Source organism: Carettochelys insculpta, chromosome 1 (assembly GCF_033958435.1).
Source record: "Carettochelys insculpta isolate YL-2023 chromosome 1, ASM3395843v1, whole genome shotgun sequence".
Lineage (NCBI taxonomy): Eukaryota > Metazoa > Chordata > Testudines > Carettochelyidae > Carettochelys > Carettochelys insculpta.
Window position 1 is genome coordinate 309,711,550 of NC_134137.1, and position 17,409 is coordinate 309,728,958.

Genomic DNA, 17,409 nt, shown 5'->3' on the forward strand with positions numbered 1-17,409 from the left:
TCTGGGTTAGCTGGATGACCACTTAATATAGGTGTAGCCAAATTTCCTATGGTCCCATAAAGTTTATTTACAACCACCAGCCCTGGCTCTCAGTGTTCTGTGCTGTTATTTAGCTGTAATTTACCCCTAAATTACTTCTAAGAGCCCAGTAAGCAGTAGAGGTGTTGGTAATGTGATAGAAAATACTGACTTCCTGTCGTCTGGAAAATTCTCTTGTCTGGCACCAGTCATGTCCCAGTGGTGCTGGACAAGAGAGTTTCAACCTGTACTAAACTAGGTGTATACAAAATAATGTGGGCCACATCATCAATGGCATAAGTTGTCTCAAAAACACTAATTTGAACCTGTTTACACAACACTGACCTGGGTTCGATGACCGTTAACTAACAAGTCTATTCACAGCTGCTTTTACAGTCTTAACTCACTATCTTGCATCTATATACTAAAAATGTCTGAGATTCATTTTCAGTATCACCATAATAGTGATGGCTGGCCTTGAGCCTATCCTAAATATCACCTACTGATCAGGCAGGCAAGCTCAAGCAAATCTGGTTCTTCCTGCCAAGTTATTTGAAAAAGTCCCCACTACAAAAGAGAAGATTGAGCCGCCACTCCTCTACTTGTCCCAAACTTTTCTGTCACTCCAACAGAATCAAAGGGTAATAAATGAGCAAAAAGTGTCCACAATTGGTAGGTGTATGTTTGGAGACAGTTAAGGAATGTGGTTAATGGTGTTTCTTCCGTAAAGAGGGGGATGAGATACTAGTCAGACAGGATAAAGAGAGAGACCTACAGGACCTGAGTTGTAATCAACACGTCGCTCTCTGTCAGCATGTTAGGAGGCAGCCAGACTACTAGTAGGGAAAAGATCCAAGGATCAGTCTAAGACTCAGCAAGAAGGAGTAGGTCAAAATTGTGTTGATAGCACTCAAAAAGTAGGCATATGCACTTGAACTCAGAATTGTTTACCATGACAAATCACTGAGACTTCAGTAGGTTTGCTCATTGCTAATAAATGGCCCACTGCACTTGAAAAGAAATGTCTTTTACAGCAGATCATTCTTATAGCAAAGTCCCAATGGGGCTGTTTTCTAAACGTCAGCATGTATGTGCCAAAAAGTAGTACCAACCATGCAACCTCAACACGGGGATAACTTGAATGATTTATCACTCACCCATCTCTGGTACCATTACACCACATGTGTATCTACAATACAGTGCTCTGTATGTCTTTTATCCATCAAAACATAAATATCAAAACTATGACAATTAGCATCTCCATATAACCAGCTGCATTATGATTCACTAATCTTTTTTTCTTACAATACTTTGTGGTAGCATAATCATTCTCCAGTCCTGTGTGAATCATCAAACTATTTTGTAGTAAAGACAAATGTATAATATGCCCTATTGTAACCATGCAAATTACAAATCTTCATTTCCATACATATTTTTTGCTTGCTCTGTTTTTTTTTTCTGCTGCTCAGGCAACTCTCACGAATACACTAGTGGGAGTTTCACAGTTGTTTCCCTGTAGTTCTGAGTGTGGGCCTTCATCACCTCTTTTTATTAGTTGTCAAGGAAGGTATTAGCTACTGAAGAGCTTCAAAATCACAGTTTTGAGATTGTTTTCAATGGTTTCTTAACAATGGGCCATTACTCTTCATTAAAAAGCCCCTTCCCCCTTTCTTCTCCCTCATGGCAAACTTTTGGGCTAGATCATGATACAACACTACTGATATCCACTCAATGTGCAGCAGCAGCCCAAAAGCAAACAGAATGCTATGAATCATTTAAAAAGCATAAAAAATATCTTACTGCCTCCACAGAAATCCAAAGAATATCTTACTGCCTCTATATAAATCCATGGTATGCCCAAATCCTGAATACTGCATACAGATGTGGTCGTCTCATCTCATGCCATTGAAAAAGGCTCAGAAAAAGGCAACAAAAATTATTAGGGATTTGGAATGGGTGCCATATGAAGAGAGATTAAAAAGACTGTGACTTTTCAGCTTAGAAAAAAGGAGACGGGGGGGGTGGATATGATAGAGGTCTACAAAATCAAGACAGGTACGGAGAAAGTAAATAAGGAAAAAGTTGTTTATTAGTTCCCATAACAAAAGAACTAGGGGTCACCAAATGAAGTTAACTAAAGCAAACAAAGGGAAGCTTTTCTTCATGCAGCACACAGTCAATTGGTGGAACTCCTTGCCAGAGGATGTTGTGAAGACCCATGCTTTTTCAGGGTTCAAAAAAGAATTAGAGAAATTCATGGATGACAGGTCCATCAATACGTATTAGACAGCATGGGTAAGGAATGGTGTCCCTAGCCTCTGTTTGTTAGAAGCTGGAAATGGATGACAGGAGAGGGATCACTTGATGATGACCCATTCTGTTCAGGTCCTCTTGGGCATCTGGCATTGAGCTGACACGATATAGCCACTGTTATGTTCTTATGTTCTTATATGTGGGACAACATACTCAAAAGCTGTGCAGATGGCCTAGACCAAGTACCCTGGTGTGTCCATGCACAGTGTTGAATTATTGCTCTTCTAGGGATGGGTCAAGTGATATGAAAGGCAGAGATGTATTTCAGACTTGTTTTCCTACACCAATGTATGATGTACTCCATGAGGAGCCATTGTTCTGCTGCCCTAGCAGGTTCATGTTCATGCACTCTTGGTATATTCTCAAATGGCTTTTTCTGTTTTGAAGTAAAAATGTAGAAGTGTCTGCTCTATCTGACAAGATTTTTTGCTTTAGACCCTAAGGAATATTTGTTACCCGTTTGCTTCCCAATGCATAGATTGCAATATAATTGTAGCTATTCTGCTCCCATTAACTAAATGTAACAGCCAAATATTCCAACTGAATCCAACTACTTTAGTCCTTTGAATAAATACTCAACATTCTTAGCAAAACAACTCATACCCTGGCTCTTCTCGACATGAGAATGAAATACTGTTCCACAGATGATAGGTTAGAGAGCAAATCATGATAAAGCATACTAAAAACACAGCCTCACATGAAAAAGCATACTAAAATTAGGGAATTCTAACTCAGCCTCTGCTTGATAAAAAATATTTCTGGATGAGAGTTTCAAAAAGGCACTTGTTATGGTTCTCAAAAATATAATAGATAGTAGCTGCGTCTACACGTGCACGCTACTTCGAAGTAGCGGCACCAACTTCGAAATTGCGCCCGTTGCATCTACACGCGTCGGGCGCTATTTCGAAGTTAACTTCGACGTTAGGCGGCGAGACGTCGAAGTCGCTAACCTCATGAGGAGATAGGAATAGCGCCCTACTTCGACGTTCAACGTCGAAGTAGGGACCGTGTAGACGATCCGCGTCCCGCAACGTCGAAATTGCTGGGTCCTCCATGGCGGCCATCAGCTGGGGGGTTGAGAGATGCTCTCTCTCCAGCCCCTGCGGGGCTCTATGGTCACCGTGGGCAGCAGCCCTTAGCCCAGGGCTTCTGGCTGCTTCTGCGGCAGCTGGGGATCTATGCTGCAGGCACAGGGTCTGCAACCAGTTGTCAGCTCTGTGTATCTTGTGTTGTTTAGTGCAACTGTGTCTGGGAGGGGCCCTTTAAGGGAGCGGCTGGCTGTTGAGTCCGCCCTGTGACCCTGTCTGCAGCTGTGCCTGGCATCCCTATTTCGATGTGTGCTACTTTGACGTGTAGACGTTCCCTCGCTGCGCCTATTTCGATGTTGGGCTGAGCAACGTCGAAGTTGAACATCGACGTTGCCGGCCCTGGAGGACGTGTAGACGTTATTCATCGAAATAGACTATTCGATGTCGCAACATCGAAATAAGCTATTTCGATGTTGGCTGCATGTGTAGACGTAGCCATAGAGAGATAATATAGATCCCATTTCTTAGTACTAATCAGAAAAACTGTAATGCTCTAAAGATGGATATGCAACAGTATGTGCAAACTTTTGCTTGAACCAGAATTGCACACATAAAACACCTGACTGAGGCAGGGATTTGCAAACAAATATTTTGTATAAATAGTAGTAGGCATCCTTCAGTCTGCATAGACTATGGATCACGCCCTTAAAAGTTTCAATTGAAGACTTCATTTACAGCATCTATTGTGACTATAAAGACCCACACGAGAGTGACAGTCCTTGCTGCACCTCTTCCAGATGTAGTGGGTGTCTGGCAAGTCCTTATTGTGCTTTCTGTGCGCTCGCTTCTCCTCTGCTAGCTGTCTGATCTTCAACTCGCCCTTCTGAAGGCCCTTGTGTAACCCCTGCCTCCATCTTCTGCGGTCGTCTGCTAGTTCTTCCCAGTTGTCCAGCTCGATGTCTACCTCTCTGAGGTCTCTCTTGCAGACATCTTTGTATAAATACAACCTTGACTTCAGCATACACAATTTGGGCATGCGCTCAAAGCCATGTATCAATATTACTACATATAGATTTGGGCATATAATTTAAATACTATATTTACTAATTACTTTGGTGATGCAAAACAAATCTGACAACTGTCTGAAAGGTATAAAATTGGCTTCCATGTGTTTTTTGGTATTTAAAGGGGCACTAGCAATTCACTTCAATGCACTATAAAATTTAAAGTGTGTAGAAACACTCCTGAGTACAAATGTAATAAGATCTGCTGCAGTTCAACCACACTCTGTGCTCCAGCAAGTTAAAAGTAGCTGAGATTATATATGAATAAAGGGGAAAGAGTTCTCAAATGAGCACACAGATGGTGCTGAAAGTAGGCTTGATAATTCAACTGGTGAAGCTCTGTCTCCTGAGCTAATGCCCATCATGTGTTAATTAGATGCTTCCAACTGCATGATAAGAACACAACTGAGGTTTCACCCAGAGATAGCCTTTAAAACTACCCAGCACTTTTTGTAAAAGAAAAAAAAATGACAGAAGTGCCCCAGCCAAATGTCAATCTACGTAATTGCATTCTGCCTTCTAGATTCCCCAAGCAGCATCAAACGAACACGATATTAGTCTTCACATCCGGTCCTAAACTGCTAAATAGCATCGCTGAATGCTGTAAAAGAACTGCAGGTGTCAATAGTAGTTGGAGTGCTCAATCTGTATCTATATCTGTTATCCTATTTACACATTTAGGCTGCATCTACACTAGCAAGTTCTTTTGAAAGATTTTTTCTGTCAAAAGAAAATGTGTCCAGACACTCTGCGGGCCTTTTCTTGGCAAGAGCAGTCCTTATGTTGGATTTTTCGATCACTGGCCTCTTGTTTTGGAAGAGCAGGGGCTGTGTAGAATCTCTTTCAAAAGATTAGATCGCTCTTTTGACCTGCCTTGTTGTATGTGGACATGCTCCTTCAAAAGAAGTTCTTTCGGAAGAGATCTTCCAGAAGGTCTTCTTTCAAAAGATCTCTGTAGTATAGACGTAACCTTATTCAAAATACAGCATTTACTACTTTCTGGATGGGTCTGCACTTGCCCCCAACTTCGAAGGGGGCATGTTATTCAGGGGGACGGGAGATTACTAAGGAAGTGCTGTGGTGAATATGCAGCACTTCATTAGGCTAATTCTCCCCCCTCCGCAACTTACAAGTGTCAAACTTGGAAGTACTGGCATGCAGACAAGCCCTCTGTGCTACAAGGCTAGGATTTATGAATGTGACACTGTAGCACTGTAAAGTTAAAGGTTACACAGACCCTCCTCATCTAAACTAACCTCTGCATGATTTGATGAGATCTCCAACCTAGGAACTAAATAATATCTGACATTAGTTACAATATAAAACTTTTTGACAAGTATTTTTCAGGATAATCCATAGTGGGATAACTTTTTTGTTACACTTTAAGCACCTTGTCTTGCAGGAAAACAGAATCTGCTTCAGATAATGCTGCTGCAAGTAAGAATACAATGGGCTCATTTCTCAGCTCTGACTGCTTTGTGCTCTCTCAACAGCACACAGGAGCCATAATGCTGCCCTAAAAGGAGAAGCTCAGGATTTACCCTATCCCAAGGGAATCCTTTTTTTGTGGATGGAACAAAGCCAACATAGGCAGTTCTATGCCACCTCTTCCCAAGCTGAAGGCAGGGCAGAGGCTGGCAACCAAAACAGCAAAAAGAGACTTTTTTTTCAAATTCAGTAAAAAAAAACCCTCAGTAATTCAAGAGTTGCAATGCCTGTGAATACAACACAGTCCTCAATAAATAACATCAAACCATACTTTATGTAATCCCTATTTTAAGAATACCACACACTACTTTTTATGGTTACTGCAGGACATTCACAAACATTTTACATATTCTATTACCTCTCCCTTTGCACGTGTGTTTGTACCACTGTCTTCCTGACTTTCACTCCCAAACCTATTTTAATTATGCCAATTTTACTTCATGTTTACTTTAAGTTTTCTTTCTTAAAATGTGTGTTACCCTTTAGAGCAGGAATGCCACAAGCTTCCCTTTCCTTTTCAAAATGAAGGCTTTATTAGCAACATGATCAAAGCACAGATACAGTGTCATATTCCACAATGCACTGCACTTACTAAAGGGGGAGTTATCCAACCTTTCAAGATCACGTATCATTTACTATTTAGATATATATTCAGTTTCCCAACCCACTGTTGGGCTTTTAGACATTTATCAAATAATCAGGAGGAGTTTTTTTACTTTGCAATTATAGCATTGGGAGCCACAAAGGAATCCTTAAAGAGCTGCATTCAGCTCCGGAGCCACAGGTTGCAGACCCCTGGTGTAGGGGATATGCCACATGTGGGAGGGGATGGGCACAGTGCATTATATCATCAGCTCCTTCAGTTGTTGTTACACCAGAGCCTAGAACAGACCCAAGAACCACCTTTTCCCTTATTCTCTCCCCACAGCTGCCTAGTGTTTACGGAGTAAATAAAACCTGCTTAAGTGTAGCCTCAGACATAGGGTTAAGTTACTGAATGAACATGGCTGGGAGACTCTGCAAAGCTGCATTTTGGATGAATTTTACCCACAGAGTTTATAAAAGCTATAATGTTGCATCCATAACAATAAAATAAAATACATAATAAAAATGGTGATGCTCCTTGGCCAGTGTAAACGGGCACAGCTCCAGGGAATGCAGAAGCTTTCCAAGGACTGCTACAGAGGAAAATGTACATATTCATCTTACCTGTACTCAAAATAACTGCACAGCTTTAAAATAAAAATACTCACATTGGGCAGAAGTCAAGCTTAGAATTTAGCCTTAACAGTGGTTGTTTCAGAAACCTGAGTGGCTGAGAAGGAGTTAGAATGTAAACAATTATACATCCCTAGCTCCAGGGATCACTGACATCCTACTACAAAAAATGGAACAAATACACTCAATTCCTGTATGAAAAGCATGATTTAAAACTTACTGAAACCTTGGAAGAGAGACTGCTTTATAAATAAATAAAAGCATGCATCTCTCTCCTGCCTCACAAATACTGTATCTGTCACTCACACAGATGTCAGCTAAGACATCTGCCTAAGCAATTCCATTTTCACTCTGTAGAATGAAGTTGCTGTAGGTGCACAGGATAACATTGGTTTGACAGACAGATGTTCATTCTGGTGCAAGAATGTGCTCACCTTCATGTTGTTCTAGGGTGAGATCATTCCCAAAGATTACATTTTGCTTCACTTTTGCTTTTATAGAAAGTTTGGCTCACATAAAAACCCTGAAACTAAGGTACCTAGCTAAAAGCTTGATCTAATTCTCACTGATGACAAGAGAAGAACTCAGGTTGCTACAGTGGGCACAGGATCAAGACCTTATATAATAAGTGAATGATGTCAAAAAATATGGTGCTTCCATAGAATACAGAAGAGCTAAGGAAGCATAAAGGGTACAGTAAAGCAACAGCACGGCATAAGACACCTAACAGCCAGAATGTTTGCATTTTTTAAAGCTATATTGTCATAATTTGCTGTCAGTGTTTGGGGAAAAATCATGGAAAAAATAATTCTAGTTTGAACCAAAAAATTTTTTTCCAACTTTTCAGCGAACTGAAAAGCTAATGAGAAAGACCAAACATGGGGGTTCAACCAAACATGGTCTTGAACCCAAAATGAAACATTTCATTTTGATTTTTGAGCATTTTAATGTCTACATTTTTAATAAAAGGAAACTTCTAAACAAGAAGTAATTTTGAATAAAAGACTGAAACATTTTTCAACATTTTGAAAATGTCAAACCAAAGCATTTCAATGTTTTCTGATATTTTTTCTGGAACAAAACAATATAATGAAAGTGACATGAACCGATGAAATGCTTCAATGTGACTTCACCTGCATTTATCCTCAAATAAAGGTTCAGTTGAAAAATTCTTCCCAGCTACAGTCAAAGCTTTTACTCCGCTTCATGACAGAACAGCAGAGTAAGGCCCCACAACTTGTGTTCCCCCCCTCCCCGGAACAGATTGTAACCCCAGAGGCGGGAAAAATAGAGATTTTTGTCTACCCCTCATGAGTAAATGGACAGAGGGGATGAAAAATGGATGGTGCCCTGGCTCTGTCCCCAGTACAAGCCAAAATCAATGACCAGGTACAAAAAGGGTGTAAACAGGCCCAGCAGGTGAGGTGAAAATTTTCTCCACTCAGAGAAAGGGAGAAGGGGTGTAGAACTGTGCATGAATTTCAGTCTATTCTCTGGCCTGCTCCTGGTAGCCTGTGCCACATGACACGCCTTATTAAGGGCCAGTTGTAAATGTACAGCCTACCCTTGCCACAAACTTTTCTTGCTACTAGTGCAAGACTACAGATTAAATGCAACATACCTTATCTATCCCATAGAGCAGCTGGTCTTGGCTGCCAAAAAAAAGTGGAATTTCACAGTTTCCCTTTCATAACCCTTTCTCTGAAATGATATGCATTTCAGAAAGCAGCAGAGAATTTATGTTAATGAAATAAATTTCACATTCAAACAGTGCATGTGCCACAAATGCTGACCCCAAGATTTTTTAAGAGTAAGCACTATGCATGTATCGTATTTTCCTAGTGCATTCAACTTGCAAATTCTGTCAGAAATCAATAACAATAGATTACAAGTTTACAATTTATGTTTTTAAAGGGCGCTCTGGCATATTCAATTTAGTATAGGTGCTGATCAGAGGTTTCTGTCTGTTCATGGATTAGGAATTTTTTTGCCCATGTCTTATGTAAAAATTAATGTATTAACACTCAATTTCAATATACCTGCATGAAACAGAATAGTGAACAAAGTGTGATGTGGTAAAGTTGCCATGATAATATTCCTAGTATTATTATACATTATTATTATGTCTTAGCATTCTACCCCATTTAAGTTAACAGAACTATTCACAGAAGTAAGTTACTACACCCAGCAGAAAGTGTATGTAGCATCAAAGTATTTTTGTTGATGCTCTATTGTCACTCAGTATTAATCAGTAAAAACACACAAGGATCCCTGTGTTTTATTGTGTGTGTACCTATGTATTTAATTCAATATTACTGTAGAAGTGCAATGCTTATGAAAGTCTATTAACCACAATCCTTGCACAACTTTTGGTGTCTAAAGAATGCCTTCTGGGAAAAAATGTGAAAAACATATTGTGCCTCTCCTCACAGTGAATAAATAAATATATTACCACAGGTCTGTTAGTGCCCTAATACATGGGAAGACTAGGATTTTAACTCCGTAACACTTACCAACTTTCAGAAATCAGTCTTGTATCTTACAGAGATATTGACCTTATGTGCACCCAATACACCTTTGACCTCCCAGTGGTTAGTGATGAGCTCACAAAGGTTGTTTGTTTGTTTGTTTGTTTGTTTATGGGCCTAAAAGGTAAAGTTCAGGTCAGGAACTGAACAAAGTTTGAGAAGGGGGTAATCTGGGGTTTGATCTTAGGTCCGGCTCTAGTGTTGACACCACACTGGATTTCTCTGCTGTAACTGATTAGCTCACCCATGAAATATTATTTGCTGTAGTATTTGTTTATCATTAACAAAACAATAATATCTGATAAAGAGGGCATTTTGTGCTAGTTAATAGCTGCCAGCTGGAGAGAAAGATGTGTACGAAAGCCTTAGGGCTTTAACCCAGGCAAGTAATTTATTGATAGGAAGTGCCTGACCCAGAGTTCACTCCTGCTACTATATACAAAAATTAACACATTTTTTAAAATCTAAGTAATTCCTCTTTTACGCATGGTAAAATTAAATGTTGACTTTCAGGATGCCATAGACACAGAGTTGTGTGTGGAATACTGGCCTTGTCCTAACAGCTAATGGCTAATACAGTAACTTGTGGGAAAGCAAGACACGCTAGGTGCCTCAGCAAAATGGTATTTTTAGTTGTTTATGAATACAGTCTTACTGAAATAAGGCCTGTGACTAACTGATAGTTTATTTCATAGCCAGAGCCAGTCATACAGTGCAGTAGCACAACCCAAGAGAGGGGTGCCATTGTTTCAGCATGCCTCATGTCAAATTTCCTTACCTGGATCATTTTCCCATCAGGAGAAATTGTTCTTTGCTGACACTCCATATCTGGTATTACTAAGAGAGCAGGGACACACTTCACACTGGAGCCAAATATCAATTCAGCAGAGTTTAATTCAGAGTGCAGAACTGCAACATGTCTATCCAAAGCCATGCTCACATCCATAGACAATTCGTGCCTCCCCATCTTGGGGGGGCACCAACTAAAGAGGAGGACACATGACCTACCTCCAATTGCATCTTCTCTCTGTCTCACCTGTCTCACTGCCAGCTCAAGACCCTGTCCTCTCCCTGCCTCTTCCCCCCATGTTACCTGGTGAAGAGAGGGGCTTGGTACACCTGCTGCACCAACTTCTCCCTGACACCAGGCCCAGCTGGAGAGCAGGACAGAGCCAATCCTTATCACTGCTCTTTGCAGCTTAGCCAACTGCCCCGGGAGTCTGGGGGCAGCAGCAGTCTCCGCCCTGCCCAAGCTTGGCTTCCTGGCAAATGGACTGAACATGCCAGGTGGGCAGTGGGGGGACTCCAGCCTCCTCTGCCCGTGTCTATGGAAACGGAGACCAATGCATCATCTCTGTTCATTCCCCATCTCACCCACTCAGCCATCCTGTTGGTCATGCTCCACAGCAGAACAGTTATGGAAAGAGAGTGGGGACAACACCACCACCACCAAAGCCATCCTCCTTTGTCCTGGCTGGACTCCCTCCCACAGCTCTTCTACACTCACTGACACGTCCGACCCCCACCTACTTCCTATTGCTCTTCTCTCTCCCTCACTGCCCCAGTGCTGCTCCTGTTTATCTAGTGCCTCCTGCGCTGCCTCCTCCCCATTCCAGCTGCTTTCTTCCTATATTCTCCTCCTTTCTATGCCAAGCCCCACTGTGAGCAACAGTCACTCAAGCAGAGAAGCCTCAAACTTGTAAGCCGCATGATGGCTGTATTCCACCCAGGGGCAATGGATATTCTCCTGCCCCTTTGCCTCTTCCTGCCCTGAGGCCCTGACCCTGGTGTCTCGTCTTCTTTCCCCCCATAAGACCCACTCCCAGGCACCACCATCCCCACTCCTTCAGTTCCCTGATCCTCTCCGCTGCCTCTCTCCCAGTCCCTCAGGGACCCGACCCCCTATGCCACCTCTCCCTGATCCCACAGGGGCCCCAATTCCTTACACTGCCTCCCCAACTCCCTCAGGGCCATGATCCCCTATGCCACCTCTCCCTGCTCCCACAGGGGCCCCAATTCCCTATGCTGCCTCTCCCACACTCCCCTGAGGCCCTGCTCCCACACACCACCTCTCCCACATTCCCTCAAAGCCCCACTCCTGCCTTCCCCCAAGGTCCTGCCCCCAGGTGCTGCCTCTTCCCCCTTTCGCCCAAGGCCCTGCTCACATGCACCATTTCCTTCTCCTCTCCCTGAGGCCCTGCTCTCACCAGCTGCTTCCACCGTCCCCACAAGTCATGCGCCCACACTGCCTCTTGCCACCCACCCCCCACAGGATCCCACTCTATGCCACCTCCTGCCTGTCAAGATCCAGCTCCTGCTCCTTCTTCCCCACCTATGCACACAGGAGGGTGTGCATTTCTGTGTCTATCTGACTGAGGAGGAAGAACAAAGAGAAAGAGAAGGCTGGGGAGAGAGTGAAGGGCCCTAGGAAGGTGGCCAAAGGAAAGGAGTTTCAGGGATGAGGAAAGATAAAATGAAGGCACAAGGATGGGGCAAGACAACAGCAAAGAAGGAGGCGGGGCTTATGGGAATGATGTCAGGATTGGTGCAACACAGCCCTGAACACATCACAATTTTTCTCTTAAAAATTACTGGTAAGTTGTGTAAATTTGTTACTGTGAGAATTATAGTTATGGAGTCAGAGAGTTCAAGCCCATCAATTCATTCACCCTGTGTATCACAGGCCACCAACACCATCCAACATCCACAAACAATAAAACCAAACTCAAATTAGACCAAGCTATCACAGCCCTGAGGAGACTAAATTACTGTCCATCACACAGGCAGAGAATAGGAAGGGCTGAAGTGCACCAATGCCCAAGAACCCTGCTGTGGCAGGGAACTGATTAAGTGAAATGATCCTGACAAGCGACCCCAAAATAGTCAGAGCAAATGAGAGAAAATTCCTTCTCAACCCCACATATGGCCATCAGACATTGTGCATATGAGCAGAATCCAGCCAGTCAAACACCTGAGAGAAAAAATAGTCAGTGACCCCTCACAGCATTGGCTCATCCCATCCAGCGTCATATCTCAAAGTGTGGGCATCTGATTCCTTCCTGACCAGCTAAAACCCTGAAGCATGAGATTCTCAGGAACACTAGACATAAACCAAAAGGACTCCTCAGGGCCATTCAGCTCTGCCCTCAGCATCACAAGCAATCCTGTCACCCACTCACACTCACAAATCTGCCCAGCACTCTCTTAAAAGTAAACTTCTCAGTTTGAAGTTGTTTACTCCCACAGTACCAATTGGGATGCTGCTCCAGACTAACCTCACAGTTCTGATGCCTAGAAAATTTCTTCTAATTTCCAGCTGCCCAGACATGTGCAAGTAGCTAACAAAAAAGAGACAGTAACAAGGTATGTGGATTTTTCTGTATTATAAATTTAGGCAGAAGAAGAAGAGAAAGTGCTTCAGTGTGGTTTAAAGCAGTTCAACAGTTTCTGTATTTTTCCATAAAAAGCCCAGAGTATGCAATTACAGTATCATGCAGATTTATAATCCCCAAAGAGATGACTTTGTTTCTGAAGAATGTTTTCCAGAAGGGACTCTGGTCAGAACTCATGTGGACTGAGCTTTTATGCTAATTGCTCACATAGACTGAACTGGTGCTCTGATTCCCTGTTTTCAAATGCATACTAGGCTTTGTAATGTACAATGATGACTAAATGTGTGAGTGTGTGCATGTAATAAGTGACATTTCATAATGCGTAACCATTTTCATTTTATTGTTTAGCAATGGGCTACTTTAGCTACTCATAGTTAATTTCTACTGTAGATTAAATTAAAACCTGTGATAGAATCCATTATCAGGCCATGTGCATTAACCTGGTTTGAAAGGCATTTTGATATTGGAATGTCGTTCTTTCTGAGAGAAGGCCAACCAAAAATATTTAATCCCTTTTTGTTTCAAGCCAGCTGTAAATGTAACATTTATCCCTTTGAGGTTACATCTACACTAGGAACTAACTTCGAAGTTAGGCACTACTTCGAAGTAGCCAGCAGAGCATCTACACATGTTTTCCTTACTTCAAAGTTAACTTTGAAGTAAGGGAGACCAACTTCGAAGCCCTTACTCCATTCCCGGGAATGAAGCAGTGCCCTACTTTGAAGTATAACTTCGAAGTAGGGTGTGTGTAGATGCTCAACTTCAAAGTCTGTTACTTCCAAGTTGTACTTTGAAGTAAGCAACTTCAAAGTTATTTTGTAGTATATACATGGCCTGAGAATTTTAATTTCCCTTGATCCTAATCAGAGCGTTCACTACAGCAAGACTGATCCATAAGTGCAGAAGAGGAATCATATTTATTTGAATGCTGTCAAGTCACAAAAGACACACTATTTTTTCAGATGTTTTGTGAATCAAAATTGAGTTCCATAAAGTGTCAGACTGACAGTGCTTGAGGAGTGAAATTCTTTAGCTAGCCACAGAGAGAATGCCACATAAGACATACCAACTGAAGCAAAATTCCTCGCATTTGGAAAGTGCTTCAGCGCCAGTGCAAGGTGTATGTCCTCAATTAGTCATTCATGTTTGTAAGTGAATTTGCTTTGGTCACACGTTTCAGCCACTCTATTTTACTGGCAAAATTGTGAAGAAAAACCTTCAAAGTTGCATATGCCAGGGTTTGGGATAAACAAAATTTAAATGTACTCTGGAATTTCCTGTGCACCCTTTAAACTGGCAGTGTAGAAATAACGCCAGGGGTTCTCTAAGCAATCAGATGGAAATAATACAGCTCAAATCTGAAATGTCTGCAGTAATTCCACACTGCAAAAATACAGAAACATTTGTTCAATACGTGTAATTAATGAATAAACTGAAGGTGCTCAGGCGCTTATATATTATTTGAGCTGGAAAAGAATCTAAATTTATATAATGAATTATTCAGTCTAAATCAATCCCTTGGGCCTGCTCACTACTTAAGCACTAATATGCCACAAAGAAGGGGACCATATAAATAATGAAATAGAAAAACCCCGGGAACAGATGAGACCACTTTCTGCACAGAAAGAGTATCTCAGCCTACTTAGCTATAAAGTCCTTGTCCTCTCTGTGGAGACTGCCAGAATAGTCAACAACTACTACAATGGCTTTTGCAATACTGTCATATTAATTTAAGAGTGTGTGTCATAAACTCATATGCTATTGAACTATAGGGGGCTAAACACTAACTGTGAAGCCTTGGGCAGCCACAAATTCATTGCAAACTGATAGCAGTTTTATTTGAATTCCTGTTAACCCCAAACACTCCAGCATTTCTCTGCCTAACAAGGAAAACATCAAGGAGTAAGTAACTGTCTACATGTATGTGTGGTTCTCTGTTTTCAGAGTATAAAACCTAACCAGTGTATGTAATTTTGTCTCCCCCCGGTGGCCGCAGCCTAGAGATTATAATTTCTGAGTGTTACTACAGCAAAACACGATTTTCTTTCAGTTTAAGTGAGAGAAGGCTACATTTTTCAATTGAGGGTCCTGAGTTCCGTATTCCATGCTGCACAGGTGCAGTTGCACTGGTAATTATGTTGTTTATATGCAGAAGCATAGGAAATATTAGCATTTTTGGTGCCCAGTTTTTACAAGAATTCCCGTGAGCCCCACATTATTAAAGATGAGCTTTGTCAGACTGGGAGATGGCGCTGAATAATGTGCATGTGCAGCAGTGCCCTTTGCCACATGAAATATACAGTCTACTCTAGTCCACGTCATAAACTGTCATACTGCTACCATTAAGGGAGAATAGCCCTTAGATCAAGTAGCAGAGGACCGTGGTTTTGAGAGCAGAAAGACTTGGGTTCTTTCTAAGCTTGAAATAAAAGCCATCAGTAGCCACACTGTGATATAACAGTGATCATGAAGTTTTGCCTGGATACAAATTATTGTGTCAAAATTTGTGACCTAGAAACTCAGCTGAAACAACCAACTTATTCTGTGCAGGCTAACAAATGCACTTCAGATTATCATAATTTTCAGTCACCAATGACACAGGCTGGAATAAACCCAACTACAAAAATTACCAGTTCAATAACCCATGATTGATCCCTTTCAGACATCCAGGTACCACTCAGCAGAAGCCAACATTACATATTAGATGGTGACCTAAAGCACAGTACATGACAGTAAGCATGAATTGCACTGCTCCAGGCTGATACCCAGGATGAGGCATTAAAGCCCGGATAACCTCCTCTGAATCATGCTTCCTTCTTATCCTCACAATGAAAAAAGCAGATGAGGTGTTACACTTAGCTACGGGTAGAGCAAATAGTTGACTAGAGCGAATGCTTTATCCATACCTCACCATTCCCTGCCCACCATTTTCAAGGGGATGGAATAATCAGGCATGTGATCCCCATGTACTTCAAAGCATACCCATGACTGACGAAAGCCGGCACTTCGAAGTTTCACACTTCAAGGTGGCCACAAGGGAGATTTAGCCTAATGAAGTGCTGCATATGCACCGCAGCACTTCATTAGTAATCTCCCAACACCCTAATTACCATGCCCCCTTCGAAGCTGGGGGCTAGTCTAGACACAGCCAATGTGTTCTAAGAGCCCAGTAAACAGTGCAAATGTTGGTAATGATGCTAGACAATATTGACCTCCCATAAACTGGCAAATTCTCTCATTCGGCACTGGTCAGGTCCCAAGGGTGCCAGACGAGAGAGGCTCAACCTGTACAAACAGAGCAAAGGCTCATTATTCTCAATGAAACAAGAAACCTTACAAGTGCTAAACAAGCAAGTACCCTAAGCCCTGCTGGTTTCACGTCTCCTTCCAAAAAAGCAAGAGTTTTCTAAAAACAATACAGAACTCACAGGTGTAGTATTAAATATACTTACTACAACCCCATTCTTCGTGGTAGTCTCACGGTATGTAAAGTTGCACACTGCCCAGGCCAGGTAATAGGTGGACATGAGAGGAGTCTGTGAAAAGTGATCCGTAACCCATCCATCTTCTTCAAAAACAGACGTTTCCACTGGCATATTGGACAAAGATAAATAGGTTGCTTGGTGTCTGATGCTGATTTTGAAAGTGGCCTTGTAGATAGGCTCATCAAAGCAAGGGAAGGCTTTTCTGGCATGAGTAGGAGAAAACTGTGTAACACCAAGGAATCTGTAACAGAAACAAAAAGAAAAAAGACATTACTGACTATGTGAATTGCTTGAGTCATGAACATACTACCTGATATTGCCAGAATATGGTGGTTTACCAAAATAAACATAAGTAAATTCTTAGCAGCAGCAAAGCACAAACCCTGAACCACATACTTCTCATCCTAGTTATTTTGCTTTGATGTAGTTGTACTTGGCATAAATTCTCTCCATATACACTATAATGCAATTCATGAAACATAACGAGCCACAAGTTTGATAGAAACAGACATCTCACTGACATTCAATAAAATACTCTCCTCCTGTTTATACTTTGTTCTCTAACACAAGAGTTTTGATCAACAATATATTAAAAAGGTAACCAACATTGGACTGTAATGTAAAACAAATTAGCAGGCTTCAGTTAAATCTACGATTTTCATGACCTTCAGCAGTCTCACTGTGGTTTCACTGTGGTACCTTTCTCTGCACATAATATATATTCACTTAGCATACCCTAGAGTACCGTTATTTTCTACTCCTGATTACTTGAGTATTAATTGCAAGCAGCTCTTTGAATCCCTCTGCAGTCTATCAGGCTATGTCTACACTTGCCCTTCTTCCAAGGGGGCATGGTAATCAGGGTGATGGCAGAT

General features: G+C 41.8%; 1 protein-coding gene across 2 annotated transcripts in view; it reads right to left on the reverse strand.

Annotated features, from left to right (window-relative positions):
* TRHDE (thyrotropin releasing hormone degrading enzyme) overlaps positions 1-17,409 on the reverse strand; it is a 384,180-nt gene that overhangs the window by 358,649 nt on the left and 8,122 nt on the right. For both annotated transcript variants that reach the window (XM_075012759.1, XM_075012751.1), the window contains exon 2: positions 16,502-16,775. In XM_075012759.1, the coding sequence (XP_074868860.1) occupies positions 16,502-16,775 (274 nt within the window). The remainder of the gene's footprint in view (positions 1-16,501; positions 16,776-17,409) is intronic.